Source organism: Salvelinus sp. IW2-2015, linkage group LG25 (genome assembly GCF_002910315.2).
Source record: "Salvelinus sp. IW2-2015 linkage group LG25, ASM291031v2, whole genome shotgun sequence".
Lineage (NCBI taxonomy): Eukaryota > Metazoa > Chordata > Actinopteri > Salmoniformes > Salmonidae > Salvelinus > Salvelinus sp. IW2-2015.
This window is the reverse complement of record NC_036865.1, coordinates 1,132,501-1,156,095: the sequence shown is the minus strand read 5'-3', so window position 1 is coordinate 1,156,095 and position 23,595 is coordinate 1,132,501. Positions and strand designations below refer to the sequence as shown.

General features: G+C 41.4%; 1 protein-coding gene across 1 annotated transcript in view; it reads right to left on the bottom strand.

Annotated features, from left to right (window-relative positions):
- Positions 1-23,595, bottom strand: part of wdr11 (WD repeat domain 11) — a 142,131-nt gene that overhangs the window by 101,480 nt on the left and 17,056 nt on the right. The window contains exons 3-5 of the mRNA XM_023970051.2: positions 18,959-19,112; positions 16,462-16,635; positions 3,601-3,802 (exon numbers count right to left, since the gene is read on the bottom strand). Of these exons, the coding sequence (XP_023825819.1) occupies positions 3,601-3,802; positions 16,462-16,635; positions 18,959-19,112 (530 nt within the window). The remainder of the gene's footprint in view (positions 1-3,600; positions 3,803-16,461; positions 16,636-18,958; positions 19,113-23,595) is intronic.

The window sequence follows — 23,595 nt, the reverse complement described above, 5'->3', positions numbered from 1 at the left end:
ACAAATTCCATCTAGACACTGTTGTTCTAGAGCACAAAAAACGATTTAACTTCCACAAAGCTATGAACGATCTGAGACATGGCAAWAAGGGCATTCTATGCCATCAAAAGGACCATAAAATTTGACATCCCAATTAGGATCTAGCAAAAAAATACTTAAATCAGTTATAGAAACCACTGCCCTCTACGGTTGTGAGGTCTGGGGTCCGCTAACCAACCAAGAATTCACCAAATGGGACAAACACTAAATTGAGAATATGCATGCAGAATTCTGCAAAACATCTKCCGTGAACAATGTAAAACACTATATAATGCATGCAAAGCAGAATAAGGACGATATCTTCTAATTATCAAGATCCATAAAAAAAAATGGTTTAATTCAACAGCAATTCCCAAACCTCACATCACCTATAGAGAGATGAACTGAGAGAACAGTCCCCATTCAGCAAGCTGGTCTTGGGGCTCTGTTCACAAACACAAAGAGATGCCACTGAGCCCCACGAAAACAACACAATTCGACCCAACCAAATCATGAGAAAACAAAAAAAAGAATTACTTGGCACAAAAGAACTAAACAAAAAAAAATAAGCTATTTAGCCCTAAACAGAGAGTACCAGTGGCAGAATACCTGACCATTGTGATTTACCCAAAATTAAGGTGAGCATAGTCTTGCTATTGAGAGGCCGCCGTAGCCAGACCTGGTTCTTGAGAGAACACCGGCTGCCCACAAATGTGCCCACTGCCCACATTTGGTGGAAACTGACCCGACCATATTAAAAAGACACATATTCCCCTCTTATTACACAGACCCAAAGAATTTGAAAACAAATCAAATTTTGATAAACTCCCATAAATATTAGGTGAAATACCAGTGTGCAATCCCAGCAGCAATATTTGTGACCTGTTGCCACAAGGGCAACCAGTGAAGCAAACACCATCGTGAATACAAATTATATTTATACTGAACAAAAATATAAAGTGCAACAATTTCATCAATTTTATTGCGTTACAGTTCATAGAAGGAAAAAGTAAATGGAAATAATTKATTAGGCCCTAATCTAACGATTTCACATGACTGGGCAGGGGCGCAGACATGGGTGGGCCTTGGGGGGAGCATAGGCCCACCTACTGGGGAGCCAGGCCCAGCCAATCAGAATACGTTTTTTTCCCACATAAGGGCTTTACAGACACATACATACATATATATATATATATATACTAGATTACAGACTGAAATACAGCGCATTCAGAAAGTATTTAGACCCCTTGACTTTTTCCACTTTGATACATTAGAGCCTTATTATAAAATTGATTTAAAAAACAATTCACTCATTTAACTAGACACTATACCCCATAATGACAAAGCAAAGAGAGGTTGACATTTTTGCACAAGTATAAAAAAAAAGTTTTTTTACTGACGAGTTTCAGAAGAAAGTTCTTTGTTTCTGGCCATTTTGAGCCTGTAATCGAACCCACAAATGCTGATGCGCCAGATACTCAACTAGTCTAATGTTTTTTAGCTGTGCCAACAATTGCAAAAGGGTTTTCTAATGATCAATCAATTTAGATATTCAATAAAAAACATTTTTTATTATTATTATTATTWTTTTTTTATCAGCCGTTTCCAGCTACAATAGTCATTTACAACATTAACAATATCTACACTATTTCTGATGAATTTMATGTTATTTTAATGGACAAAAAAATACTTTTTTTCTAAGTGACCCCAAACCTTTGAACGGTAGTGTATGTAAATAAGGTATTCGTTTTTTGCGGGCAGCATTTGGCACTTTAACGCACGCACATATTCATCACTCCTCCCTGCTCCGTTATAAGATAAGTTAACAATGTGGGTCGACACACAAATTAACTTCTGTCTTAGTACATACATTTCACACTTGTCAGTGTTCATATTTAAGATATGCAATTTTTATTATACTTGTGGATGAGTGCTTTGTTTGTTCTGTTCCTCTCTCTCTCCATCTCGGTAGCTTCCGGGTATGCTGGAAAAGGACTCGAGCTTAGGGAATTGGGCGGACTTTATAGTGCCTGTCCCAAATGGCTCATTAATGTAAATGGGCATATTGAAAGATACTGTCAGTAGTGATGTAATGTTGTGATATTGTTTAAAAACGTGTTGCAATGTATATCCTTTAGTATGTTTAGTTAATGGAAAATGTAGGTTTGACTAGGTAATTGCTTAATTAATTAGGGTAGTAATTGTTCTGAGGGGAGGGGCTAGCCCTACAAAAGGAGCCTCTCTTTCAGTTCATGAGGAAGGCATTTTGGATCGAGCTGTGGATGGGGCAGCATTGTTTTAAGCTGTCCCATAAGGTAGACGTTTGATGGCAGTACTGTTGTTCTTGTTCCGGTATCACTTTGTAAATAAACACCCTTGCACAGAATAACTTTTGCGGCTCCGCCATCTTTTTATTTTGATAGAGGTTAGGTTTTCCAGTTTAGCCTTCTGGCCTACTCTACGTGACAGTCACAAACATTTCAAAAACCTGTTTTCACTTTGTTATTATGGGGTATTGTGTGGAGACTGATGAGGAACATTTTAATTTAATCCATTTTAAAATAAGGCTGTAACGTAACAAAATGTGGAAAAGGTCAAGGGGTGTGAATACTTTCCGAATGCACTGTACTACTCAGTTTCATCATCTGTCCGGGTGGCTGGTCTCAGACGATCACGCAGGTGAAGAAGCCAGATGTGGAGTGGCCTTTTATTGTCCCTAGCACAAGGTGCACCTGTGTAATGATCATGCTGTTTAATCAGCTTCTTGATATGCCACACCTGTCAGGAGGATGGAATATCTTGGCAAAGGATAAATGCTCACTAACAGGGATGTAAACAAATGACAGTGACGACCTTTCTCGCTCTCTCAACTGTCCTCTGTCACAGACAGGCATTGTGTTATGATCAGCACATAGAATGTAGGACGATGGCAATTAGGCCTAATCATTTTCCTGTATGTACCGTTGAGTGATTTCTTGAACTCAACCAGAATAAAATATTACTGAATATTACAAGACTAAATAATAAACCAATTACAGACATGAAGGTGGGCAGCTGTGTTTAGAGGATGGTTATTACAGCAACGGTAGCCTATGCCTTACTGCAACAGTCAAACAAATATTGCATAGTGGCAATTCCATACAGGTTGGCCCAAATATGTTTTTGATCTTCCTGAAATAAAATCCATAGAAATGTCATTTGGGGGAAGGATGTTCAGCATACCTTTGAAGTCTATTTCCAAAATGATAATTGAGAAATAATTAATTCACATTGGGAAAATTGGTGGCATTTCACCTTACCCAGGCCTTCTTTAAAACACTACAACAATAAGTCTGTAGCTGCTACAAAGCGAGTCATGCTCTCATTTGAAACCGTAATGTGGGCTCTGAAATATGAGTCATGTTTTGTCATTCATTTCTGAATAATACAAATATATACTTACATATCTCAAAAGTACCCATTTTGATAAAGTACTTTTTTAGATATTGTTTTAAACAATACACGCTTTCTAATATGGAATGTGTAATAAGAATCATGCATCTAATATAGATCATGCGGTGTTTAGCTATGGGGTTTTCTTACGTTGGCTTCTCGTTGGTGATGAGCACTTTGACCTTGTTCAGGGCCTTCTTGGCACCGGTGGGAGCAGGGAGGGCAGCAGGCACAGGCTTAGTGTGGGCAGGGCTGGCATGGGGGCTGGCGATATAAACCTTCTTACCCCCGCTGCCCGGGGGTTTGGAGTGAGAGAAGTCGGAGATGAATACAATGCCTTCGCTGGTCAGCACTGAGCATGAAAGAAGAGAGAGCAAGGGAAGAGATTATGACAGGTTTGAAATCTATTTAAAGTAAATGTTTTTTTTTCTTATTATTATTAACTGGACTGAAATGACTGCTCTAGGATCAACAGGTCTGGGATCTGTTCAAAGGAATGTTGTTCAGGGGCATCACGCATCCCAAAACTCTGAGGGGGTACAAKGTTTGTGAGGATGGCTGGGGGGTGGACCAGAGGGGCAATATGCCATCTGTATATTCAATAATTGTTTTAATTTTTTAAACCCCTGAAATAACTTTTTTTCTGTAATCTAAAGACATCAATCATCATTATGCTTAATTCTATTAATCCCCAAAACATAGAGAAGTGAATAATTAGCTTTTTTCTAAAGCCGAAGAAGACAGAAAATGCAAACGCTAATRTTACCTACAGCGGCAAGGAGAAGTATGTGAACCCTTTGGAATTACCATGATTTKTGAATAAATCAGTCATAAAATTTGATCTGATCTTCATCTTAGTCACAACAATAGACAAACAGTGTGCTTAAACTAATAACACAAATTTGAATACATCATTTAAACATTCACAGTGTAGGTTGGAAAAAGGATGTGAACCCCTAGGCTAATGACTTCTCCAAAAGCTAATTGGAGTCAGGAGTCAGCTAACCAGGAGTCCAATCAATGAGACGAGATTGGAGATGTTGGTTAGAGCTGCCTTGCCCTATCAAAAAAAAAWTTGAGTTCGCTATTCACAAGAAGAATTTCCTGATGTGAACCATGCCTCGAACAAAAGAGATCTCAGAAGACCTAAGAATTGTTGACTTGCATAAAGCTGGAAAGGGTTACAAAAGGATCTCTAAAAGCCTTGATGTTCATCAGTCCTCAGTAAGACAAATTGTCTATAAACAGAATAAGTTCTGCACTGTTGCTACTCTCCCTAGGAGTGGCCGTCCTGCAAAGACGACTGCAAGAGCACAGTGCAGAATGCTCAAGAAGAATCCTAGAGTGTCAGCTAAACACTTACAGAAATCTTTGGAACATGCTAACATCTCTGTTAACGAGTTTACGATACGTAAAACACTAAACAAGAATGGTGTTCATGGGAGGACACCACGGAGGAAGCCACTGCTGTCCAAAAAAACCATTGCTGCACATCTGAAGTTTTCAGAAGTGCACCTGGATGTTCCACAGCGCTACTGGCAAAATATTCTGTGGACAGATGAAACTACTTTTGAGTTGTTTGGAAGGAACACACAACACTGTGTGGAGAAAAAGGGGCACAGCACACCAACATCAAAACCTCAACCGTAAAGTATGGTGGAGGGAGCATCATGGTTTGGAGCTGCTTTGCTGCCTCAGGGACAGGACAGCTTGCTATCATCTACAGAAAAATAATTCCCAAGTTCATCAAGACATTTTGCAGGAGAATGTAAGGCTATCTGTTRAGCAATTGAAACTCAACAGAAGTTGGGAGATGCAACAGGACAACCACCCAAAACACAGAGGTAAATTAACAACAGAAGAAAATACACCTTCTGGAGAGGKCCAGTCAGAGTCCCGACCTCAAACCGATTTAAAATGCTGTGGCATGATCTTGAGAGCCGTTCACACCAGACATCCTAAGAATATTGCTGAACAGAAACAGTTTTGTAAAGAGGAATGGTCCAAAATTCCTCCTGACCGTTGTGCAGGTCTGATCCACAACTACAGAAAACTTTTGGTTGAGTTTATTGCTGCCAAAGGAGGGTCAACCAGTTATTAAATCCAAGGGTTCACATACTTTTTACACCCTACACTGTGAATGTTTACACAGTGTGTTCAATTAAGACATGAAAACGTATAATTGACTGTCTATTATTGTGACTAAGATGAAGATCAGATCAAATTTTATGAACAATTTATGCAGAAATCCAGGTAAATCCAAAGGGTTCACTTACTTTTTCTTGCCACTGTATGCACCAACAAGGCTTTTCATCAATATGCAGCGTTTATTKATCTACTGTACTTCAACAACAGATGTACTCACAATGGATTTTGTCTGGATATTTTCCATTGATCTTGCTTTTTAGTCCAGGAAAACCTCCCCATAATGTTTGAATTAGTGGAATGGGATGATTTTTTACATGAAAAAACATGTTTACATTAATGGGGTAAACCTTCTCTAAAAGGATGTATTAGGCTGTTTGATAGGTCTAAATCCCAATCAATCCATCCAATGTGAGTACATATGTTTTTTAAGTAGATCAATAAAGCTATGGTACTCTAGCTGTAGTCAAGCTGCTTATGCTGAAAAGTCTTGTTAGTGCATAGGTCAAATTAGCTTTTGAATTTCCTGTCTTTTTCAATGTGAGTCAAAAGCTAATATTTAACATAAAACACCAACTGTAAAAATATCTTAATTACATAACTAATGAATATAATGATTTAAAATGTGCATACATTTGCATAAGAGGAACACATTTACCACAGTACCCAACTTCCCCCATGACGGATGTTCTGAATACAGTCACAGGTAAATATGACTTCCTTGCTGTTATAAAATGGTAACCAACATATTTTCAACAAAACGTTGTTTTGATAAGTACGTTTAATTTTATAAGCAAATTCATACAAGTTCATTCTTCCACCAGTCCAGACAAAAAAAAAATTGCAACAAAAACCGATGTGTGAGCAACTACAGGGCAAAACAGACAGGTTTGGCTMAGACTGTTGACAACATATAAACTATATTTAGTCTCCAAATGTTTATTGAAAACATAAAAACATTGTTAGTTAGCTACAGTGCCTTCAGAAAGCATTCATACCCCTTGACATATTRGACATGWGTTACAGCCTGAATTCTAAATTTATTCAAATGGATTTGTGTCTCACCCAGCTACACACAATACCCCTAAAAACATTTTAGCAAATGTATTGAAAATGAAATACAGAAATATTCACACCAGAGTCAATATTTTGTAGAATAACCTTTGGCGGCAATTACAGCTGTGAGCCATTTGGAAAAGTATAAGAACTTTGCACACCTGGATTATACAATATTTGCCAAMTACACTTCTCCAAATTCTTCAAACTCTGTCAAGTTGATCATTGCTCGTCTTGCCATAGATTTAAGCCGATTTAAGTACAAACTGTAACTAGGCCACTCAGGAACATTCAATGCCGTCTTGGTAAGCACCTCCAGTGTAGATGTGGCCTTGGTTTTTGTCCTGCTGAAAGCTGAATTCATGTCCCAGTGTCTGTTGGAAAGCAAAACTGTACGAGGTTTTCCTCTAGGTATTTGCCTGTGCTTTATTCCGTATTCATCTTGTCTAATTTTTCCTTATTTTTTTTCTCCCTAATCTCGTGATTATGATCTTGTTTCATCGCTGAAATTCCACAGCGGGCTCTGGAGAGGCGAAGGTCGAGTCATGTCCTCCGAAACATGACCCGCCAAGCCACACTTCTTAACACGTGCTCGCTTAACCCAGAAGCACCAATGTGTCTGAGGAAACACTATTCAACTGACGACCAAAGTCAGCCTGCAGGTGCCCAGCACGGCTCTAGCGACTCCTTGTGCCAAGTAAAGCCCCCCCGGCCAAACCCTCCCCTAACCTGGATGACGCTGGGCAAATTGTGAGCGGCGTTATGGGGCTCCCGGTCACGGCCAGAAAAATTCAAGTGGTGTGAATACTTTCTGAAGGAACTCCAAAAGGTCAGATTAGGAACAGCAGGTAGCCTAGTGGTTAGAGCGTTGGGGCAGTAACCAAAAGGTTGTTGGATCGAATCCCGAGCTGACAAGGTAAAAATGTCGCTCTGTCCCTGAACAAGGCAGTTAACACACGGTTCCCTGGTAGGCCGTCATTGTAAATAAGAATTTGTTATTAACTGGCTTGCCTAGTTAAATAAAGATTAAATAAAATAAAAAAGAACGAAGAGGTGGTGTTTGCTCAGTTGTGTCTAGGAAATTATACATTGAACTCATCACTACATCTGGTTGGCAAGCATATGAATGGTTTGTGTGCGGAGTGTATGGTTGATTAAACAATGAAGCATGTTGTTGTTAAGTACCGGTATGTGGAAGAGAAGGAAAGATTCATGTGTAGGGTTATTGAGATTCGTCACTTTGACAGAGCTCCAGAGGTCCTCTGTGGAGATGGGAGAACCTTCCAGAAAGACAACCATCTCTGCAGCACTCCACCAATCAGGCATTTATGGATGAGTGGCCAGACAGAAGCCACTCCTCAGTTAAAAGGCACACGACAGCCCGCTTGGAGTTTCCCAAAAAGCACCTTAGACCTTGACAGAAAGATTCTCTGGTCTGATGAAACCAGGATTGACCGATTTGGCCTAAATGCCAAGTTTCACATCTGGAGGAAACCTGGCACCATCCGTTTGCAAAAAGGCAAAAAAATGGCAGCCGCAACCAACCATCGACATATATATAATCCATAGATGGCAGTTCCCATTCAAGTCAAGACTGGCAGCCATTGCTAGTGTACCCATGAGTTTAAAACAGTCATATTGTCAAGGTTAGAGATTCCAAAACCCTTCTATGGATTATATGTCTACGGCCACAAAGCAACAAGCTGTTCCTCAAGGAGCGATAGGAGMGGGGAAAAAGGTGCTTGTGCATTGATAAGCACGCCAAAGACGGCATGAACAATAATTCATAATATAAAAAGGCATTTATAAAAGCTTTTCACACACCATATCCTGCTGAACTCGCAAAATAACTTGATTACGGCACAAATTAAAATGTGGCATTGACTCACGTTTCAGCATTGTCTCAATGAAGAGTTCGGCGTTCGACTAGCCATGTGTGACATTCACGCGCAGTTGGCGGGATAGCGAGCCTTATACAATGTCGTATTACGGATGAAGCCTGACCTGGAATGTGAAACTAACTGAAGCTGGCTAGCTTCAGGGTAGCCTAGTGGCGGCAGGGTAGCCTAGTGGCGGCAGGGTAGCCTAGTGGCGGCAGGGTAGCCTAGTGGTTAGAGCGTTGGGCTAGTAACCGAAAAGTTGCAAGTTCGAATCCCCYAGCAGACAAGATAAAAATCTGTCGTTACAAGGGGCAGAACGACTGCCCACTGTTCCTAGGCTGTCATTGAAAATAAGATTTTGTTCTTAACTGACTTGCCTAGTTAAATAAAGTTAAAATAAAAKAAATAAAAGCCTGAGTAGATCTAGCTTACTTCGTGGTATACCATGCTGGTAAGAGACACACGGTGACACACACGAAGCACCATCGCTCTCTGTTAGTCTAATGGCTGGGATGCCAGTGAGKTGTTCAACTAGGAAACAACTCGGCTTCCAAAATGGCTTCCTCTCCATGTACAAGTATCGTCCCCTCAGCTTCTAAAWCTCTTTTTAGAAGGTCTAGCAATGCATTATTTGCCTCAACAAGCACCCCATGTTAAACCTGAATACCTGTATTTATATTCTCCTTCCCAACTATCCCTCTACCCCCTCAGTGTTCCTCTGGAGAGGCCTGCCTCGGATGAATGAGACCAGGAGCAACCACCTAATACAACCACGTCTCACTGAAGAATCATTAAGGCAAGACTGAGGAGTACAATACTATGGTCTAAGAGAGAGCGGTGTCATGAATGAGTAGTGCCGAGGGCAGGTGGGTCACCAGAGGAATCAGAGGCATACACCAATATATGCTCACATACAAACGTGTAACAGGGTAAAGAATGTGCCATGATCTCACTCCACAGCTAGCTTGAAATGTCGATTGGTATCTTTTGGATGGCTCAAACCCTTTGTATGTTTTCAAGGAGGACGATCACATGTGTGTGCTTGCTGAGGATCACTGGTTCGAGCCCAGAATGGGACATGGAGAGTGGAGGAAGATAAACTGTTTAGCTTTAGCACTACACACCTGATTCAAATCATCAACACTGGATGATAAAGTTGATCATTTGATTCAGCTAGGGCAAAACAAAATGTTTTGACCAGAATTAAGAAATGCTGTTCCATCTKGACTAATCARATTTCGCCACCTCACCTCTCCCTGGCTACCGTATGGAGACATGATCCAACTGTGTGAACACATTGACTATACTTCAACAATTGTTTGTTACGTGTACCTGTTTTCTTTCTTTACCGACCACAAGCATGTAGCTTAGATATGAGAGCATTGCTTGGTTTGCAAACAAAGTAATTGTGACACTATTTATGTTTTTCAGGTGATCATGGTGACAGTTATCATAGAGATGGGCAACTCTCCGGAATGCAATTAGTTTAAATCAGTTAAGTTTGCTGGGGCTGGGGAAAAAGTGTGACACCAAATCAGTCCCCGAGGGCTGGAGTACTACGATGAGGATGACCAGATCGAGATGGAATCAACAGACTTGATGCAGGATCCAGCATGATCTGATAAAGGGCTCTCCTAGAGAGTTTCAGTCGTGTAAGCGTTCTCCAACCACTTAATTTAGTGCACTTGACTCTAATACCTAGGTGGTTGATAAGCTACAGGAGGGAAAATCTCCAGGAGCCCTGAACCTCCACCTTGTCCCCCCACCCTATTATTTTATAACCTCTCTCTACTATAGACGTCTTTGGTGATTGGACTGAGAGGGATGGAAACAAAGACCACTTGCAGCTACCACATTTAACAATGTGTGAATTTTTWTTTTTTTTTTAAGTACTGATTACTACAATCATGTTGGTAAGGTTGACGTGAGTGAAATATGTTTTTATATTGTAATATTTCTGTAACTGGTCTCATCACATGCGGCTTGCATTTCGATAGCCAAGGTTTTAATGAATTACACAATTGTCAGAAAGTCAGGATAAAATCATGCAAAGAGGCTGCAACATTACCTGGACAAATACAGTATGTATTATTTGGGGTGAGAATCAAAATAATATTACCGATATGGGCAAAGAGTAGCAAATACCGACGATCAAGGTAAGAATAGACATAACTATAACATTCTACTTCTGTTTGATGAAACTGTCATGGCATTACGCTATTGTATGTCATTTGAGCATTGGTTTGATTAGCGAACGTAGCTAACTAGCTAGCTACGGTGGAGAGGTTGATTTGATGCAACAAAATTAACGTTTGTAGCTGATCTGAGCGTATGGCTATTAGATAGTTAATCTTCCTTGAATTTAATTCTGAATATGGCTGAGATAACTGCAGAAAAGAAMAATGTTGAGGGTCAATGTTGTCAAGGTACAACGAGATAGCTAGCCAGCTAGTGCTATAGCTGGCCTGCTCGGACAAAACGTGAACTGTATCACATTAGTGGAAACCAAAACTGTTCTCAGGGCAGGTTTACAGGTTTTGACTAGCAGAAGTTACTTTTCGTAGCACAGGCCTGGGCAATTATTTTCCATGGAGGGCCACATTAGAATATATTTTTGCCATTGCGGGCCAGAATKATATTACAGGATTATACATCATGTGTATGACTGTTCACAGATATATCTACTGTAACTCACGTCCAGATATGCTACTTTTTTAACATACACAGAAATAAACCACATCCATGTTCTCCTTTTGGTAGGTATTTTTAAACATGCATTGAACTACARGGAGGGAAAAGTACACTGTGCATTCAGCACCACGGACAGAACTCTTGTTAATGGGTATGCACAAAAACGAGAGAGAGCTCAACATTACATTTAAACTACTCAATCAGTGTGAGGAGTGAAGTCTCTGATGGGCATTGACTAGAGCAGTGAAGTCAGGTATAGTTTCTGGCGTCAAGTTGCAGGTCAGTGGGAGCGTTATCCACATTGAAGTTGAAAGGAGAGGAAACCAATAGCATGTCATTTTCCAACACTTTGAAATCCTCAAAACGACGAGAAAACTCACTGTTCAAAGCACGCAGCAGCGATGTATACTTCTCCCGCTGGTCATCTGATAGAGAACAGACTAGTAGTGTCGGAAGGTGGGTGAGATTAATGGCTTCTACTTGGCGGGTCAGGAGGTGTCATTTTCCCTTGAAGGCTTTGACAAGGCTGTACAACTGATGTGCAAAAAGCCACATGTAGTTTGGAATTCAGTTCTTTCACGAGGGCCATGATGTCCACGGTGAAGGCAAAATCCGCCAACCATTCTTTAACTTGCAGTTGAGGGAAAACCACATTTTCCTTTCATTTGCAAAAARTCAACAATCTCCGACTTCAGGTCCCACACCCTTTTAAGCACTTTGCCCAAACTCAGCCATCTCATGTTTGTGTGATAGGGGAGATCTGCACGACCCGACACTGTCTCTTCCAACAGTGAGACAAACTGCCTGTGGTTTAAAGATTTTGCTCCTATGAAGTTCACCACTTTAGTGACTGTATCCACAACATGGCTCATTATCAGAACACATTTACAGAGCACCTCCTGATGAATAATGCAATGCAGGAAAGTAATTTCCGATCTGGGTTCAGCTCAGCTACTTGAGCTTGTATCCTTTTTTCCTGTCAAGTATGGGCAGCCATCACTGGTCACACTGGATAACTTTTCACTGGATAACCTCCACCAATAACTATTTCCCTGTGGTTGTGCTCTTCATTGACTGCACTGAAGCAAGCTCCTCTGTAATTTCAAAGTCTGGGGTAATGCCTCGTAAAAATATCAACAACAGAGCAGTGTCACGTGCATCACTYCTCTCATCCAGGGCCAAGGATAAATCCTTTACCTTGTCTTTCAACTGTTGTTCCATATTCTCTGCGATGTCCTCAACACGCCGTGCCACTGTTCATCTTGACAGGGAAACATTTCAAACAGATCTTTCTTGTCGGGGCAAAGTATTGCTGCAGTCAATTAAACTTTCTTTAAATGAATTCGCCCTCAGCGAATGGCTTGCTATGTTAAGCAATTTTGTGGCTAGCTCTCACAATTCTTCCGTTTGCTGAATGCAGTTTTGTTAAAAGACCTTGCTGCTTTTGCAACTGAGAAAGCAACTCTTTCGATGCACTTGCCTACTGCTCAGAAGACATATTCCTATATTTCTCTACAACTGTCAGGACAAGTTGTAGTCTTTCAATACAGCGATGCTCTCTTCGCAGACTAAGCACACAGCTTTCCCTGCCACCTCAGTAAAGACATTTTTCAATGTCCACTCTTGCTGGAACACTCTATATTCATTGTCTACCTTTTCTTAAAAAACTCATTTTTGCGCAATTTCTAGCTAGCTACTATCTCTAACGGTGATGTGTGTCGGCCTGTCAGTCACGGTCTGTCCTCGTGCAGTTGTTATTTATACGTGCCTTCAAAATAAATGTCCCACAAGCGGTGGGAGTTAAATCATTACACAAAGGCGAGTATTCATTGGGCTTTTAATTTGAACAACAAATACGTTTTTTCAAAACTTTTCAAAAATTATTTGTGATCTGAGCATGATTCCGCAGGCCGTATTGAATCATGTTGCGGGCCGCATATGGCCCCCAGGCCGGCCTTTGCCCAGGGTTAGGAGAACTTAAGCAGCAGGTTAGGAAAAGTGGTAACTAAAATGCTACAATTGTCCCCAACGCGACACAAACATATGTAGCTACAACCAGGCCTGCCCTGAGAACAGTCTTGGTTTCCACTAATGCGATGCTGCGAACCCGTGAGGTAGCAACTAACATGCTGACCAGACTGGACACGTCGCGTGCACGAGTGCCGCAATAAATTTAGGAATCCATGTTATTCAATTATTGCACCCACACTGCTCACGCGCGCCAACCAGCGTCTGCGTTGCCAAGGGCTAAAATAGAAGTAATTCCTATTTCTGACGCAGATCGAGCAGCAAGTCCTGCCTCTCCCATCTCCTCATTGGTTTATAGAACCAGGTACCCACGTGCCATCTCCTCATTGGTTATACCCACGTGGGTGATTGAAAGACGAAATGTTTTGCCGGTTGTCGTGGTAATACTATGAAAGTGTAGATGCCAATCACCATATTTCAAAGATGAAAAAGCCTGGAAGGAGGAGAGATAACTAGAAACGATTTGGTTGGCCGTTTTATGTGTGGATMAATTGTTGGAGTAGAGGACCTTGTGCATTTCAGGTAAAATAACAACTCAATTTTTATATCCCAGGACAAATTAGCTTGCAAAAGCAAGCTAGCTAAATAGGACAAATTAGCTAGCAAGTGCAAGCTAACTAGCTAAATTGCCATACATGTTTAATGCTTTTCGACATGTCCCAAAATGAATGTCATTGGTTGAGAGTTTGTTTTGATATTTTAACCTGCGTGTCGTGATCGCGTTTGGTATAGGGGTACAAAATAAATGTACTGCATGACAGCACACGATGGCGCATGTGCGCAGCCGGTTTGGGTTCCGTGTAACGGTATAAAGTCCACTAATGAAACGGATACAATTCCAATAAAGGCTATCTGGCTTGAAATCAATTTTGAATTTTTTCAATTTTGAATTTGTTATCGGAATGTAACGTAAGCTAGCTAGATAAAAACTGTTGCTAAGATACGAGAGTGGCTAGGTTTAAGTTGTGTCACAGCTCGGTACCCAATGAGAACATGCTGCATTTCTAACTTTGAATGAGACTGTAGGATCTGTAATCGTAATTCTGTCCATCTTCTTCTGTTTCTCCTTCAACAAAAATGAAATATTAGCCTGTTAGCTCCCATGTAATTAGTTAGCTTTCCATCATTGTTTGCTATAAAAGATAGCAAAGAAAATATTTGTTTTGATTAAATKAACACCTTTCTCGAATATTCTAAAGTGGTCATAATTAATCTTTCTCTGTGGCTCGACTGTCACTTGACAACTTTGTGGAATTTCTTAGGGGTCCCTTCAAAAAGTGCCTTTGTGATAATGCTAATAACAATAAAAATTGTTTTAACAAGACAACTAGTGAATCGATCGCAGCGTCATCTAGTGACCATTTAGGGAATGGAGTTCTCAGCTGTGGCGGCAAATTTCGTTCAGGAATACTATTGTATTGACGGAGAACAGAAGAGGTGAAAAAACTGACTTTAACATGTGTTGGCAAATCAAAATTTAATACAGACATATCTCCACCTCTATAATGTAAAAATGTATATTTTTCTGCATATCTAAGCATCTTCTTCTGTTTCTGTCTATCCTCCTGACTGGTGGTTATTTTTTGAAAGAAACGAAATATGCTTCGCTGCATCTCTGCTATAATCTSGGTAAAAGATTGAAAGGAATGTGAATCAGTACATTTAGTTATTGCTTGCTTTTCAAAAGTCTATCAACCTTGCCAGCAGGTATGCAAGCTAAGATAGTTAGCCAAGCTAGCTACTCTTACTTGATTGATAGCCTGAAGTTGCTTCTTGGTAGCTACTTAAGACATTGGGAACCTATCTGGGCTAGCTAAAGCTAACTTCATAAAATGTCTATGTGCCTGGTAGTATTAGAGAAAAAAAAGAAGAAAAAAAAGAAAAACTGACAAATCTGAGACTTTATACCTTATACCTCTGTTTTTTACATTATTCAATGGACTGTAAATATCTAACACATAATTAACTTCTTCGGGGTAGGGGGCAGCATTTTCACTTTGGATAAATAGCGTGCCCAATTTCAACTTCCTTCTACTCATCCCCAGAATATAAGATATGCATATTATTAGTAGATTTGGATAGAAAACACTCGGAAGTTTCTAAAACTGTTTGAATCATGTCTGTGAGCATAACAGAACTTATGTAGCAGGCGAAACCCCGAGGACAAACCATTCCGAATGTAATTTTTTGGGGGGTCACTGTCTTTTCAATGAGTTTTCATTGGGACACCAGATTTCTAAGGGACTTGTTTGCAGTTCCTACCGCTTCCACTGGATGTCACCAGTCTTTGGAAATTGGTTGAGGTTATTCCTTTGTGTAATGAAGAAGTACGGCCATCGTAAAGGAGGGTCACTTGAAGTAAATTGTTTGAGAGAGGCACATTACCAAAAAAGTTGCGTCAGTTTGTTTTCTTTTTGTATTGAACACAGATCATCCCGTCTTCAAATTGATCGATTATTAACGTTTTAAAAATACCTAACGTTGTATTACAAAAGTAGTTTGAAATGTTTTGGTAAAGTTTACATGTAACTTTTGATATATTTTGTAGTGACGTTGCGCAAGTTGAAGCTGTGTTTTCTGGATGAAACGCGCCAAATAAATTGACATTTTGGATAAATATCGACGGAATTAAATCGAACAAAAGGACCATTTGTGATGTTTATGGGACATATTGGAGTGCCAACAAAATAATTTCGTCAAAGGTAAGGCATGAATTATATTTTTATTTTGGCGTTTTGTGTCGTGCCTGCAGTGTTGAAATATGCTACTCTCTTTGTTTACTGTTGTGCTATCATCAGATAATAGCATCTTATGCTTTCGCCGAAAAGCCTTTTTGAAATCTGACATGTTGGCTGGATTCACAACGAGTGGAGCTTTAATTTGGTATCTTACATGTGTGATTTAATGAAAGTTAGATTTTTATATCATTTTATTTGAATATGGCGCTCTGTATTTTCCCTGGCTATTGGCCAGGTGGGACGATTGCATCCCACCTACCCCAGAGATGTTAACAAAGATTGACTTCCAACTGAAAGATAAGCTTTCTACAAGCAGGCAGGGAATCTGCTACAAATAACATTAAACCTGTGAGATTAAGGAGTTAGTGATTGAGAGAACAGAGATTGACATAGTATGAAAGAGTGAGAGAAAGCAAGACCAGAGAAAAGAGATCTATAGAACACGGCACAGTAGGTGGGTGATTGCTGCTTACATGCTAGGTTGGATGGATCGAAGGGGTCAAAAGAGAAGGAGAGGATGTTCTCTGCATAGCTCTTCTTCCACAGCTTGGTCCCTGTGTCTCCGTTCCACAGGACTATGTAGTTAGGTGGATGGATGGCCAGGAGAAGATCACGTGAAGCGTCCTGAGTCCACAACCAGTCCATATCTGAGAGCAAGAGGAAAAAGAGCGCGCGAGAGAGAGGAAGAGTAAAAAGAGCATATAAGATATATTTGAAATAATGTTTGTGGATGAATTTACTTCTTCCAAATAGTCAAATTTGATTTTCCTGTGTTTTATATATACAGCGCATTCGGAAAATAAATCAGACCCCTTGACTTTTCCCACTTTGGTACGTTACAGCCTTATTCTAAAATAGATTAAGCAAAACATTTTCCTCATCAATCTACACACAAAAGCCCATGATGACAATACGCAAACAGGTTCAGAAATGTTTGCAAATGTATTAATTGTCCTTGAGTGGCCCAGCCAGAGCCCGACTTGAACCCGATCAAACATCTTCGGCGATGTAGAACATTGTAAAAATAAAGAAAAACCCTTCAAATGAGTATGGGTCCAAACTTTTCACTGCTAATGTATACACCACACACAGACACCAGTATTTGGGGAGTTTCTCTCAATCTTCTCTGCAGATCCTCTCAAGCTCCATCAGGTTGGATGGGGAGTGTCGCTGCACAGCTAATTTCAGGTCTCTCCAGAGACGTTCGATAGAATTCAAGTCCGGGCTCTGGCTGGACCACTAAAGGACATTCAGAGACTTGTCCTGCAGCCACTCCTGCCTTGTCTTGGCTGTCTGCTTAGGGTCGTTGTCCTGTTGGAAGGTGACCCTTAGCCCTCAGACTGGGGCGGAGTGCTCTGGAGCAGTATCTCTTTGTACTTTGCTCCATTTATCTTTCCCTCAATCCTGACTTGCCTCCCAGTCCCTGCCACTGACAAACATCCCCACAGCATGATGCTGCCACCTCCATGCTTCACCGTAGGGATGGTGCCAGGTTTCCTCCAGATGTGACACTTGGCATTCAGGCCAAAGAGTTCAATCTTTGTTTCATCAGACCAGAGAATCTTGTTTCTCATGGTCTGAGAGTCTTTAGGTGCCTTTTGGCTAACTCCAAGCAGGCTGTCATGTGCCTTTTACTAAAGGAGTGGCTTCTGTCTGGCCTGATTGGTGGAGTGCTACAAAGATGGCTGTCCTTTTGGATGGTTCTCTCATCTCCACAGAGAAACTCTAGAGCTCTGTCAGAGTGAAAATCAGGTTCTTTGTCACCTCCATGACCAATGCGCTTCTCCCCATGATATCTTAAGCTGGCCGGACGGCCAGTTAAAATCAAACTATTTGTCACATGAGCCGAATACAACAAGTGTAGACCTTACCATGAAATACTTACAAGCCCTTAACCAACAGTGCGGTTCAAGAAGAGTTAAGAAAATATTTACCAAATAAACTGAAGTAAAAAATGATAAAAAGTAACACAATAACGAGGCTATATACAGGGGGTACCGGTATCGAGTTAGTGTGCGGGGGTACAGGTTAGAGATCATTTGTGGCCATTCGATTCATTTTTCAGCAGTCTTACGGCTTYGGGGTAAAAGCTGTTAAGGAGCCTTTTGGTCCTAGACTTGGCGCTCCGGTATCGCCTGCCGTGCCGTAGCTGAAAAAACAGTCTATGACTTGGGTGACTGGAGTCTGGCAGTTTTATGGGCTTTCCTCTGACACCGCCTATTATATAGGTCCTGGATTGCAGGAAGCTTGGCCCCAGTGATGTACTGGGCCGTAAGCACTACCCTCTGTAGCGCCTTACGGTCAGATGCCGAGCAGTTGCCACACCAGGCGGTGATGCAACCGGTCAGTATGCTCTCGATGGTGCAGCTGTTGAACTTTATGCGGATCTGGGGACCCATGCCAAATCTTTTCAGACTCCTAAGGGGGAAAAGGTTTTGTCGTGCCCTCTTCACAACGGTCTTAGTGATAGGAAGTGTTAGTGGTTCAAAACTGCTTCCGTTTAAGAATGATGGACGCCACTGTTCTTGGGAACCTTTAATGCTGCAGACATTTTTTGATACCCTTACCCAGAGCTGTGCCTCAACATAATCCTGTCTCAGAAATCTACGGACAATTTCTTCGACCTCATGGCTTGGTTTTTGCTCTGACATGCACTGTCAACTGTGGGACGTCATATAGAAAGGTGTGTGCCTTTTTTTCATTGTTTAAATAGCCTAGTATCTGATTTCTGGGACTAGGATATTTGTCAGCTCAAAAGGATAATAACCTTGCTGAAAAATAAAACTATCCCAGGGTTTATGATATATCTAATTTTCATTTATTCATTATTCAAAATGTATGTCAGGGAGGTTTGGCTTAATGTACTTGAAAGGAAATCATTGATACAGGTTGTAATTTCTTGGTCTCTCGCTTTCTCAAAGTTAATGTAATAAATGCAGCAGTGGTCCTTTTCCAAGGTTCGGCTCTCACCTTGGATAGGTTTGGAGTGCTCCTGGATCTCACAGTGGGCAGTGCCACTCACCACATCCCACACGATAATCTTCCCTGCTGAATCTGCAGAGGCCAGCCTCAGAGAGTAGGGCGAGCTCAGGCTGTGGTGGTAGTTCTCCCTGGACCATTTCACCTGCAGGCAGAGAGAGAGAAGGAGAGAGTGGGAGCAGGTGAGATGGTTTAGCCTATTTGAACATAGTCTCTAAAACCAAACAAATGTGCAAGAAAAACTCAGCTCTCTAGAACACACGAATAAAGACAACCAGAACCCAATTGACTACCAAATTACACACGCTGAACTTTCAAATACAATTTAACCCGGAAAGGCATGTGGCCCTGACAGCATCAGGAATTAAATGCTAAAACACAGTACTCCTGAGCTGCAGGATGCCTTATTCAAACCTGGTTTTGGAGAGTGGCTGCATCCCTGACATCCTATATAACCCCCATATGCAAAAAAATATATATGTATAAAAAAAATATAAAAAAAAGTGACAAATTAGAGCCTAATAACTATATGCATCACCCGTAACATGGGGAAACTGTTCTGCTGTATTCTCAATAGCTTAATACAGACCTTCCTCGGACAGCATAAAAGGCATTCTACCCAAACGCAGAACAGAGCACACACACACCTGCATGTTCATCAGAAACGCAGAGGAAAAGTACTTGCATGTTTTGGGGGAAAGTAGGCGACATCATAAAATCTATTTACTCGAACACACAGTATTAAAATTAAACAATAAAAATAGAATTTGGCAGAAGGGTGGGGGTTTGCTGCTGCTGCCCATATACATAGTCTTAATCACTGGCCACTTTAATAAATGGAACTCTTGTCACTTTAATAACATTTACATAACTTGCAGTACTCATCACATATGTAAACACTGTATTTTATCCTATTCTACTGTATCTTAGTCTATACCGCTCTGACACTGCTCGCCCAAATATTATATATTCTTAATTCCATTCCTTTATTTTATATTTGTGTGTATTGTTGTGAAATTGTTAGATATCACTGCACTGTCAAAGCTAGAAACACAAGCATTTGCTACACCCACAATAACATCTGATAAACATGTGTATGTGACCAATAAAATGTGATTTGATTTCCGTTAGACAAGGGTTATATTTAAGTCCAACCCTGTTCAACGACTACATCAATTAACTAGCAGTGTTGTAGGGATGGGGTGTTTGAAAAAATTTCACTATTCGAAAAGTATCATTCATTTTTGTTGGATATAGAAATATTCAAAATAAATGTGGTTTTTAATCATTTGAAATGTCATGGAATATCCATGTATGTAACAATGTCACATGGATAATTTTAATGTAATTTAGAAAAAAAATATTCTAAATACTCACTCAAGTAGTTGTGTTGTTGGACCGATCTGCAGCCCCTGAACTCAAAGATGAGGTCAGATTATTAATCTAAGAAGATTACCTTGTCCTAATATCACCAACAGAGCAAGATCTACAGGAATTTAACCTTCTTTGGGACATCAACTGGGCAATAACATTAACTTTAAGAAAACCTTGATTTTCATGATTTTCAAGAAAAAAGGTCAGGAATCAAAGCAGAAGACACGCCTTCAAATTAACAAATACCATGGTTGAACAAGCCCAATGGTACAACTACCAGGGATTAAAAGTAAGTGCCTCTGGTTGATTTGGTCTGGCAGTGAATGAACTACAAGAAAAAGCCTGAAAAACATTTTACACAATAAAGCGAAAATTCGCAAAAATAAATATTCCRATCCAAATCTGGTGCAAAATATTCAATAGTATATTGAACCAATTGCAATAAATGGATGGAAGGTTTGGGGTCCAACCTGTAATTATAAGCATTGGGAGAAAAATCCAATAGAAAAATCTGCATACAGAATTCTGCAGAATTATCCAAAATATCAAAAAGAAAGTACCAAATAATGCACGCAGACCATAACTTGAAAGATTCCCTTTAATTGTTATCATAAAGAAAAAGGACAAACATTTTGGAACCATTTAAAATGAAACCCCAAAAGATCCTTACAATTCAAAAGCACTGGAACCCAAGAGCACAACCCTGAAAATAGTTCAGTCAGCTATTATCCAAACACACAGGGAAATCAATCCGAGAGTTATATAACATACATATTAAAACCTATTTGACAAATGGGGAAAATGAAACAAAACACAGAATTAACTAAATTGCTATTTGGCCCTCAAAAGAGAATACAAATTGACAGAATATCACTACTCTGTCAGAGATAGAAAACAGAGACAGATCCTAACCAAATATAGGTCCTGGATGGTAGGAAACTTGGCCCCAGTGATGTACTGGGCCGTTCGCACTACCCTCTGCAGCGCCTTACGGTCAGATGCCGAGCAGTTGACACACCAAGCGGTGATGCAACCGATCAGGATGCTCTCGATGGTGCAGCTGTAGAAACTTTTCAGGATCTGGGGGCCCATGCCAAATCTTTTCAGGTCTCCTGAGGGGAAAAATGTTTTGGGGTAGTGTGTATAGATTGTTTTCCTCAATTTTAGAATAAGGCTGTAACGTAACAAAATATTGCAAAAGTCCAGGGGTCTAAATACTTTTCGAATGCACTGTAGATACGGACTTGAGCACTTGGTGACCTATTGATTGAATTAATACATCTTGATGCTCCTGGACACATCAGTGAGGTAACTTGTGGTCATAGGGTTTTTCCGAGTCTTACATCAGACAACCTTGTCCAAGCGACCCAGCTGAGGTTGATCAGACCTCGACTTGTGTCCAGGGGGAGAATTATGCTGCTCCCCATGGATCTCCTCTCTTGATCCAGAGCCATCTTGAGGCTTTTTCAGCTGCCTTGATGGTTTTGCTAATGGACCTCCTCTTCGCGCCATTTATGCAGAATGTGCTGTAGGCTCTGTAGAGGGATTGCCCAACAAAACCCATGCAGCCTACCTCGATAAGCATGCACCTTCGAACCCTGCTTCCGACAGTCGACGACCAGTCGACTGGTACTTGGCCATTTCTCTCGTACGCCTCTTCGCAAAGGACTGTCAGCTCCAGAATAATGATGGTCTTCGTGGACTTTGAGACCCCAGGTATGTCTGGTCTCAGAGTTGTCTTGACAATGTGCTGCGTGAACATGAGCTGCTTATACAGGTCTGCTGTCAACTCCCAGTCCTGAGCAGTAAGCTAGGATCCCTGCTGGTGGTTGGATTTTGAGCCTGGCTGCGCTCCAGCTCGAACAAAAGTCATCTTCTTACAGTTGGGCCGAGCTCGCTTACTCTTGCGGATTCCTGTGCAGATTGCTTCTGCGATGGTCATGAGAACCTGCCATGAGAACCTGCCAGTGATAACAGCCCCCTCCCAGAGCTTTAGGACAGTGGCTTAGGATGTGCTCCAGTGTCCCACTCAGAGCATAGCAGGCATGCAGGAGTACCCACTTTGCTCCAGCAGAACAGGTTTGATGGGCTGGGTAGAACATCACACTGCCTGGATCAGGGAATTCTTGCAGTGTGGTCAATCCACAAGACTTTCCTGTCCACCGCCTGCTCCCAACTCATCTGGGGGCGGGGGTCCAAGACCAGCTCTTCACCGGGTCACTACTCCCACCAGGATACTGTGGCACAGCTGAGACTCAGCCTACAGTACGGTCTCCTCTGCTCTCCATTTCCTACCGGTCTTGACCACTATCCCTGCTTGGACCACTTTTATGTCCCTCGGATCCCTGTATTGGATAACTTCCCTCACCCAAGTTAACTTGAACTCCTTCCAGGGACTTCAGGGGCAGACTCAGCTTGTTGCTTTTCCCATCGAGGGCAATGCTGCTCAGGCTCCTGGGCAACCCCAGCCACGTTCGGAGATGGCTTCAGAACTTCGCCTCCAAGTTTGACAGTGCAGATGAGCGGAGGATGCCATCCACACCTTGAACTTGCCGGGCAAGGCATGAACAGTCAACCTCTCTCAGCCAGCTCCAGACAGTTGGCCTGGATTGATGGGTCTTTCAGACTGCTGTTAAACACATTGCCAAGGCTCTTCTGAGACGGTGGGGATCGGATTTGCTGTGGAATCGGTCTACGACCTTGACCCTTCAACACCTTCGACCTCGATTTTGTTGGCTTGAAGCTCATTCTCGTCCATTCAATCAGCTTTTCGAACCCTTGCAGAATCAACCTGCTTCCTGGCACTGAGTTTGTGGTGACTGTCAGGTCGTCTATAAAGGCTATGATTGGTGGTTGTTGCACCCCAGATTTGGTTCGGAGCCCCAGCCCTTAGCTTCAGCAGACTTCAGAATCATGTTCAGCACCAGGGCAAACAGGATCACGGACATTGCGCAGCCAGTGACGATTCCCACCTCCAGCCTGACCCTGATGAGAATCATGCTGAACTTGTCATAGTAGTCCAGGATGAGGTCTGCCACTTTGTCTGAGACATGGTGTTTTTCTCAATGTAGTCTGCACCAGCTTGTGAAGGATCGATACTTAGGCATTGGAAAGGTCAAGCCATTGCAATGCCAAGTGACCCAGCTCATCAGAGAAGCGCGAGAGAACAAGGGGGACAACACCTGTGTGCTCCAGACACCCAGTTACTTTTGGAATGCATCCATTTTGGGCCAATGTCGCCAATCTTAGAGAGG